This window comes from Giraffa tippelskirchi, chromosome 4, assembly GCF_054371585.1.
Source record: "Giraffa tippelskirchi isolate mGirTip1 chromosome 4, T2T-mGirTip1v1.2.pri, whole genome shotgun sequence".
NCBI classification, from domain to species: domain Eukaryota; kingdom Metazoa; phylum Chordata; class Mammalia; order Artiodactyla; family Giraffidae; genus Giraffa; species Giraffa tippelskirchi.
The window spans coordinates 202,636,249-202,644,828 of NC_137278.1; the positions used below are offsets into that span (position 1 = coordinate 202,636,249).

The 8,580-nt window shown below is 60.0% G+C and overlaps 1 protein-coding gene across 1 annotated transcript; it reads right to left on the minus strand.

Moving 5' to 3' along the window:
* Positions 1 to 670: 670 nt before the first annotated feature.
* SLC16A8 (solute carrier family 16 member 8) lies at positions 671 to 5,926 on the minus strand. Its single transcript, XM_081590061.1, has 4 exons — positions 5,689 to 5,926; positions 4,853 to 4,996; positions 3,795 to 4,598; positions 671 to 1,220 (listed from the first exon to the last, which is right to left on the minus strand). Exons 1-4 carry the CDS (start codon positions 5,900 to 5,902, stop codon positions 913 to 915), a joined length of 1,470 nt encoding a protein of 489 aa, XP_081446187.1. The 5' UTR covers positions 5,903 to 5,926; the 3' UTR covers positions 671 to 912.
* Positions 5,927 to 8,580: the final 2,654 nt, after the last annotated feature.

Genomic DNA, 8,580 nt, shown 5'->3' on the forward strand with positions numbered 1-8,580 from the left:
GCAACTGCTGAGCCCCTGCAGCACCACTAGAGAGCTGCTGTGCCACAACGAGAAAAGATCCAGCACAATGCAAGGAAGACCCCCCACCTCTGACAACTAAGACCCAACGGCAGTCAAATTAAAAAAAAAAAGCGCCATCAAGGAGCTCTCTCTAGGACTCCCAGGAGGCTGGGGAGGGGAGGCCAGGGGCAGCCATGTGTCCACAGGGACACGTGTCCAGAGCAAAGGCCCCAGGACACCCGAGTTTATCCCCTAGAGAGAGGGGAGAGAGGGTCCCTTTTAGAAAGGAGAGGGGGGCAGGGTAGGTGCCATCCCCCGACCCTCAGCCTCAGCTCTCCCAGCCGCCACAAGATGGAGTCATGGAGTCACATACGCTCACCTACACTGTGAGATCCAGGATCCAGCCCCAGCCCGCCACTCTGGGACGCGTGCGCGCGTTCTCTGCCCTGAGCCCCTCCAGCGGCAGGTGCTTGCTGCAGGCGGGGCTTCAGTGCACGGTGCCAACCAGTGGGACTGGGATCGGGGCCACCTTCCCCTGCTGTCCTCCACCTCTGCCACTTCGTCCCCAGTGCCCGCCAGCTCCCATCAGAGGCCCCGGGGGAGAGCCTCTCAGACTCCCTCCTAGCCCACCCCGACACCCAGGGAGCAGCCAGAGATGCAGAAACACAACTCTTTGTCAGCTCAGTTTTATGAACTTTAGATTCACGTAAGCCGTGCAACAGTGGCCTCGCTGGCGGGACCAGGGCCACCTAGGGCAGTTGAGTGTGGCAGCTCCCCTCAGGGACCCCTGGAGGTGACCCCCAGGAGCAGCCCCCCACCCCCACCCGGCGTGCCAGGCCCTGTTCGGGCCGCCAGGGCTCTGAGAGGAGAAGCCTCATTTCCGAAGTCCCTGCCACCTGGCGCTACAGAGACTCAAGAGTCCAGCCCTGGCTCCACCTTCACCTCGGGTTGCGAAGGCCCAGTGCCCGGGTTCGGCACTTCCACGGCCTCGAGGCCACCGGGCTCCTCGGTGCTGGCGGGTGGGAGGTCAGAGTCCACTTCGGCCTCAGCCTCCTCCCCATCGCCGGCCCCGCCCTCGGTGCCTGGGCTGGGCGGGCCGTCCTTGGGGCGGTGCAGGCAACAGTTGGTGGCCACGGCCATGAAGATCCCCGCCAGGGCCACCTCGGAGCCTGCCAGGTAGAAGATGATCTCGTAGTTCTTGAGCGCGTCCACCAGGCGGCCTGCGGGGAGTGCGGATGGGGAGGTGAGGGCGGGTAGGGGAGCCCACCCTTCATACACACACACACACACACACACACACACACACACACACACACACACACACACACACACACACACACACACACACACACACACACACGCAGTGCTCTTGGTGGGGCTCATGGGTGACACGCACACGCCCCAGTCTTTGTTCCTATGTTACAGATGGCAAAAATCCATGAGGGTTCTGCCATTTGAGACCTTAAAACTGTCACTTCACCTGCATGGACCTCAATTTCTTAAGTGATACAGGGCTTCCCCAGTGGCTCAGCGGTAAAAAATCTGCCTGCAATGCAGGAAACATGGGTTCAAGTCCTGGGTCAGGAAGATTCCCTGGAGAAGGAAATGGCACCCACTCCAGTACTGTTGCCTGGGAAATTCCATGGACAGAGGAGCCTGGTGGGCTACAGTCCATGGGGTCACAAAGAGTCAGACACAACCGAAGTGACTGAGCACAGCACTAGCACATGGGGCCTGAGGTGAGGCAGCCTTTATAAGGGCCCTCCTGTCCCCAGATTCAAACTCCACATATACCCTGGAACTGGCCCAGCTGGGGATATTTGACCTGGGAGTGGGGAGAGTACAGGGCTCAGCCCTGCTCTCCTGGGGGCCCCAACTCTTGCTTTTCCCACCTAACCGCCTTGGTCTTCAGGGGCCTGGTTCAGCTCTCTCCCAACCTCCCAGGCCACTCCTCCTCCCAGGGGGCCGCATGTAGTCCAGACTGAGCTATCATCAGCATGGGGGCTGCTGCTGCTGCTAAATCGCTTCAGTCGTGTCCGACTCTGTGTGACCCCATAGACGGCAGCCCACCAGGCTCCCCCGTCCCTGGGATTCTCCAGGCAAGAACACTGGAGTGAGTTGCCATTTCCTTCTCCAATGTATGAAAGTGAAAAGGGAAAGTGAAGTCGCTCAGTCGTTGCCGACTCTCAGCGACCCCATGGTCTGCAGCCTACCAGGCTCCTCCGTCCATGGGATTTTCCAGGCAAGAGTACTGGAGTGGGGTGCCATTGCCTTCTCCTAGCATGGGGGCAGGAGGCAGGATTTGTGGAGAGATTATTCCTATTCTCTGTATTTTCCAAGCTTTCTATCATAGGCACATGTTACCTTCATACTCAGCAAAGTCTTTTTTATTCCCCCAGCCATGCTGAGTGGCTTGCAGCATGCTAGTTCCCTGACCAGGGTTTGAACCCTGATCCCCACAGTGAAAGCGCAGAGTCCTAACCACCAGACTGCCAAGGAATTCCCTCAGGAAAATCTTTAAATTCCAAGTATTTCCCCTAAAGTGTGGCTCCTCAGATGCCTCACTCTCTCAGGGGCCTCCTTGTGGCAGTCCACAGCAGGCTGTGACCCTCTCAGTATGCACCTCAGTGGCCTCAGGAGGTTCCCTGGTGGTTCTCAAGCCAGCTGCCCACCCTGTGCCGCTCTAAGCAGTACCCTAAACTTGCCTTCCTGACCCCAGCGCAGCAGCCAGTCCCACCCCACACACAGTCCTGTGGTTTTCCTCACCTTCTTCTCACCCCAGGTACCTTCTCTGCCTATTAGATCCACCCCAGGGTCACATAAGAAAATGAAAGATGAGTCTCTGAGCCTCTGGCTGGTTTTATAACTTTTGGTGGTGGGCTCAGGGGCTGCTCACACAGCTTCAGGAGCTTTGTGGTTCCCACTGGGTCAGGTGAGTTGGCAAAAGTTTGATGAGGGCGCTCAGCTAGCCCGGGCCATCTCAGCTGCAGCCTGGGCCCCAGCAAAAGTAGCCCCTCTCATGGCTGCATCCTGGAGCCTGTGACCTCAGCTCTCTCCTGCTCACGTGACCACCCAGGAAGACCCTAGGGTCTCCCACCTCCACTTTTCTGATCCTAGCTCCTGCCTTACTTGTACAGGGACAGTGTCCCCCAGACACACCCTGTGTCGTCTCCTATGGGGTCCTGCCCTGCCCTGAAAGGCCACCCTCATGCCCACCCTGCAGAAAGCCTTACCCTACTGCCTCATCACGATGACTTCCTATGTGAGTGTAGAGCACCCAGCAGGCAGTGTGCACAGGGAAAGACCCCAGCGCCCTGCCTCCTGTGAACTCTGCTCCTGGTTCCCCAAGGACACTCCCTATTCCAGTCACCCCTAGAGGCTGGGGAGACTAAACACTCAGATGTAGTGTTTCAGAGGTGTGGGCATTAAGCACTGGGCTAGGATCGGCTCTGATTCTGGGACTGGCAACTTGAACTTGGCCTCTGTGCCTCTCTGCAGAAGGAGAATAAGCATCTGCACTTCACAAGGCCTTTGTGCCATCTGCTGGAGACGACCCACGTTGGGTTCTTCCTGGCACACTTCCTGGTTTTTCTGGCCCTAACCTGAGCGGGTGGTACCTCTTGGAGGGGAGGCTAACTGGCCATGGGAAGGGGAGTGTAACCGGGCTGTCTCTCCCAAAGGGTCCCTTCCCCTCCCTCGTCCCTGGATGTTCCATCCAGGATAAGGGCGGGGAGGGGGGGGGCTTCCCTCGGACCCAGGGGCACTAGGCCACCCTCTCCTCCAACGGGGCGCACCGGCAGAGGGCGGTCCGATGAGCACAGCCACAGCCTCGAGGAGGAGCACCAGGCCCAGGGCACTGGGGAATCGGGGCGCGCCCACAGCCGCCATGAGCACCTCGAACTGCAGGGCGCCCACCATGCCGTAGGAGAGCCCGAAGGCGATGCAGAAGGCGACAAGGGCGCCGTAGGTGCGCGCTCGCGCGCTGCTCAGGTCCGTGAGCCCGTTGGCCATCAGGGCCAGGCTGAAGAGGTAGGCGACGTGCGGCCGCAGGCGTGCCAGGCCGGCCAGGGCACCGCACGCCGGTCGCGCCACGATGTCGACGAAGCCCACGATGGAGAGAAGGAAGGCAGCCTCGGAGTCGGGCACGCCCGCGTCCTTGGCGTAGTTCACCAACAGGATGGCGGGCACGAAGAGGCCGAGCGCCATCAGGAACTTGGTGACGGCGTACACCGCGAAGGCGCGGTCTGCGCACACGGTCACGTCCAGCAGGCGCCGGCGGGTCCGACCGCCAGAGGGCGCCTCCGCCTCCGCCTCGCCGGGAGTGTCTCCCGCGCTGTACCTGCGCGGCCGCGGGCCTGGCCCCGGGGGCGGCCGCATGACGGCGCCGCACGCGCAGCAGTTCAGCAGGAGGCCGCCGAGCAGCAGGAAGCCGCCGCGCCAGCCGAAGTGCTCGAGCAGCTGCTGGCCGAGCGGCGACAGCGCCGACAGGAACACCGGGCTGCCGGCCGCCGCCAGCCCGTTGGCCAGAGGCCTTCGCCGCTCGAAGTACAGCCCCAGCATGATGAGCGATGGCTGGAAGTTGAGGGCCAGGCCCAGGCCTGCGGGCGAGGCGGTGCTGTGCCGGGCTCTCCGAGGGCGCCCCCAGCCCAGCCCCCAGCGGGAAGCCGGGGCGAGCACCCCCCAAACACACACCCCCTCCCCAGGGCGGACAGACCAAGGGATGGGGTGAACTGAGCCGAGGGACGAGGACCGCCCCTCATGCGCAAACTGAGGACAAGAAGGTCTGGTGGCAAGGTCTCCTGATCCCACCCGCAACCCCATCCCCAAGAAGGGGAGCGGTGGGCGCCCTCACCTGTGAGCACCCCAGCTGTCAGGTATAGCTCCAGGAGGCGCGTGGCGAACGATGCTAGGATCATGCCGGCCGAGGCCAACAGCCCACCCACCAGCATCACCGGGCGACATCCGAAGCGGGTCACGAGGATGCTGGACACCGGGCCTGTGGGCAGAGCAGGGTCACCGATCGGGCTGGACCCCTCTCTGGTAGACACTCCAGGCTTTGTACCTCCGAGCCTTGAGAGAGAACTTGAAGGGATGGGGTCACTCGCCCCCAGTTCAGAGAGCGCAGGGGCTTCGCCAAAGTCATATAGCTTGGCTGGGACACGCCAAAGAGAGCCCTATGGAGGAACGCAGGGAGGGGAGCCTGTACTGGTCCCCTGCCCTCCTGAGAACATGGAACGTAAATAGCAGAAGGGGCTTCATTCCCTTATGAGCTGCCTTCCTCCCCAGGCTTCCCCCACCCCTCAACTCCATCATCCACGTGGCTTGTCTAGGATAACTCCAGCATCTCCCCTCCCCCCACCACTGGTGTTTAGGGCTTTGGGACTGGGAATCTTATTTAGATCTCAGTTTCCCCACCCACAACATAGGCGGGTGTGGGTCTTTTGAAAGAAATGAAGGGGCCCTTCCAACTGGCCAAGCTTGCCAGATCAGCCACCTGGGGGCGGGCTCCACCAGTGGCCGCTACCCCTTTCTCTGGTGCTAACGCTTCCACAGGAAGGCAGGGGTTTCTATGCCCTCCCGAGGGGCCTGGGGGATGCTCAAGGGGTCAGATGTCTCCTGGTCCCTTATCCCGATCCTCAACCCTGGGTTTGGGGGAGAGGAGAGGTGTCCGCGAGGGGGGGCGCGGACCTGTGCCGTAGAGCATGGCGAGCATAATGGAGGACACCCAGGCTGTGTCGCTGTAGCCTGCGCCGAAATCGCGCATAAGCGCGCGGAAGAAGACGCTCACGGCCTTGGGGAAGCCATAGGCGAAACCCGTGATCACGAAGCAGGCGCCCAGCACGGCCCAGCCCCAGCCCCCGTCTGGGGGGCCGGGGCCCCGCCGGGGACCGCTAGCGGCCATCGCTGCCGCCTCTGGTGAAAGAGAGGGGACAAGAGGGAGTGGCGAACGTCTGTAGCCCAGACAAGAAAGGGGGATGGAGACCCAGGGTGGGGAAACTGAGGCACAAGAGGACCACGTGAGCCCTGCTCAGGGAATGGAGGAGCCAGGAGCTGAAACCGAGGTAGAACCTCATCCCAAGCCTCCCCTCCTTCAAGGGACGTGAAGGATGAGGGGAGGGTAATAGAGTCGTTCCCACCTGAGTCTTGACCTCAGGAAGACTCCCTCCGGAGGGCACTCTTTGTCCCTCAGGACCTAGCAATGTCAGGAAAAGAGGGTTCGGGTGAGTGGGAGAGGGAGACCACCGGTGTGTGACTAGAGGCATGTGTGGGGACCGAAGATGTCCCAGTGTGCACATGTGAGGGTCTCAGGACAAAGGAACAAACACGGTGGAGATGGAGACAAGTGCCAGCTGCAAAATGGGTGGAGTTCATTTTCCTCCTTGGCCTGGGGGTATGTTCTTAATTCTTCTGTGATCAGGAATGTCTACTGTCATTTAGAACATTATGGAGGAAAATTCAAAGCACACTGTAACAACATCAGCCTTGTCTCAGAAGCCAAGGGAGCGGAGTTCCAATTCATCCCAGCTTAGCCAGGGATTTGCTCTGTGACTTGGGCCAGTCCCCTCCCCTTGACTGAGCCTCAGTTTTCCCACCTGTAAGATGGGTGACTGATCATCCCAGGTCAGCCAGGGATCTTGGTGGGGGTTGGTCAGATCTCTGGCTCCACTGGACAGATGGGAACCTTTGAGGAGGCACTGGAAGAGAGACCCTATCCCTCCAAACCCTTAGCAGCCCCCCATACCCTCCACACCCCTGGAGCTCCACCCAAGGGTTCACGCAGCAGCCCCAGGTGCCCCTGTAATGGACCAGGAGGGGGCTCTGGATGGACCAGCCCAAGCTGGGGGCAGAAGCCTCCCTCCCTTCTGCAACCCCTCTGTGCTGGGATCTCCTTCCTGACCTTGGGTAATGCCAAGGTGTCCAGGACTCTGCTCCCGACTCCAGGACCAAGTTCTGGCTTTTCCTGCATCAGCCCCTCATCACAAGTGCAGCCACTTGAGCACCAAGACAAGAGGTGGTCCCGGGCAGCCCTCCCCCCACTCTTACCTGAGCTGTCGCGTGGGTTTGGGTATCCAGCCTCACATCTTCTGAGGCCTGCAGGAAGGGGCCAGCCCACCAGCTCCCCCGTGAAAGCCTAGCCAGGTGGGGGCTGCCTCCCAGGCTTCCTGCAGATTAGCACTGGCTGGACTCTGGCAGCTCACTCCCCCAAGCCTGGGGCTTAATGCTCCCCCACCTCCATCCCCTCTAAGAGGCTTTCTGCTGGGAGCTGGAAGGGGAGAAGGGACAGGGCAGCAGCCAACGGACAGGGCCAGCCTGGGCTCCAGGTGGGGCTCCCTGTCCCAGGCCCGTCCAGGGAGAGCTAGAGATAGGCGGGTCCCCTTCATCTCCTGGAGCCTTGGGCAGAAGACACACTGGGCCCTGCCCTGTGGGGTCCTTGTGGTACAAGGGGCACAGCCCTGCCCTGGAGAGGCCCCAACAGCCCTAATCACTTCAACTCGTCACCTGCCCCCCACCCCCAGGCCACATTCCAGGAGGGGCCTCCAGGGCTTTCCCCTGGATAAGGCTAATCCAGGCTGGATAGCTTGGGACTTGAGGGGGTAGGGAGGGGCCAGAACAAAGAGTGCTGTGTCCCAGAGTGCCGGAAGGTGACTTGCTGATAGTCCCAGGCCTCAGTGGCTGCCACCCCTCCCTCTCTGGGGAACCCACAGCAGAAATGAGCCTGGGCAGAGATGGGGAATACAGCCTGTAGGAGTTAGGGCAGAACTAAAGACTTGTTTGGGCTTCCTTGGTGACTCAACGGTAAAGAATCTGCCTGCCAATGGAGGAGAAAGATTCGATCCCTGGTTCGGGAAGATCCCCTGGAGGAGAGAATGGCAACCCACTCCAGTATTCTTGCCTGGGAAATCCCATAGACAGAGGAGCCTGGCGGGCTACAGTCCATGGGGTCGCAGAGTTGGACACGACTGAGCGACTACGCATGAGCACAAAAGACTTGCTTAAAAAGAGGGATGTGAGGGGCTGGGAGTGAGTGCGGGCTCCCAGGGAACCACCAACCACCTTTAGGACCTTCTAGAGTTCACAGTGCGAGGTCTCCATCCCAACCTTCCCCAGTTCACTTTAGTCGCTCAGTCATGTCCAACTCTGTGACCCCATGGACTGCAGCACGCCAGGCTTCCCTGTCTATCACCAACTCCCAGAGCTTGCTCAAACTCATATCCATCAAGTTGATGGTGCCATCCAACCATCTCATTCTCTGTTGTCCCCTCCTCCCACCTTCAATCTTTCCAGCATCAGGGTCTTTTCTAAGGAGTCAGCTCTTCGCATCAGGTGGTCAAAGAATTGGAGTTTCAGCTTCAGCATCAGTTTTCCAATGAATATTCAGGACTGATTTCCTTTAGGATTGACTGGTTGGATCTCCTTGTAGTCCAGGGGACTCTCAAGAGTCTCCTCCAACACCACAGTTCAAAAGCATCAATGCTCAGCTTTCTTTATAGTCCAACTCTCACATCCATACATGACTACTGGAGAAACCGTAGCTTTGACTATATGGACTTTTGTTGGCAAAGTAATGTCTCTGCTTTT

Excerpts from the sequence above, each read along its gene's own strand:
- SLC16A8 (XM_081590061.1), bottom strand. The coding sequence starts at position 5,902 with ATGGCCGCTAGCGGTCCCCGGCGGGGCCCCGGCCCCCCAGACGGGGGC. Across the intron at positions 4,997-5,688 it reads CGCCATGCTCTACGGCACAG|GCCCGGTGTCCAGCATCCTC; the intron begins GTCCGCGCCCCC and ends CTCTGCCCACAG. Across the intron at positions 4,599-4,852 it reads GACAGCTGGGGTGCTCACAG|GCCTGGGCCTGGCCCTCAAC; the intron begins GTGAGGGCGCCC and ends CCTCGCCCGCAG.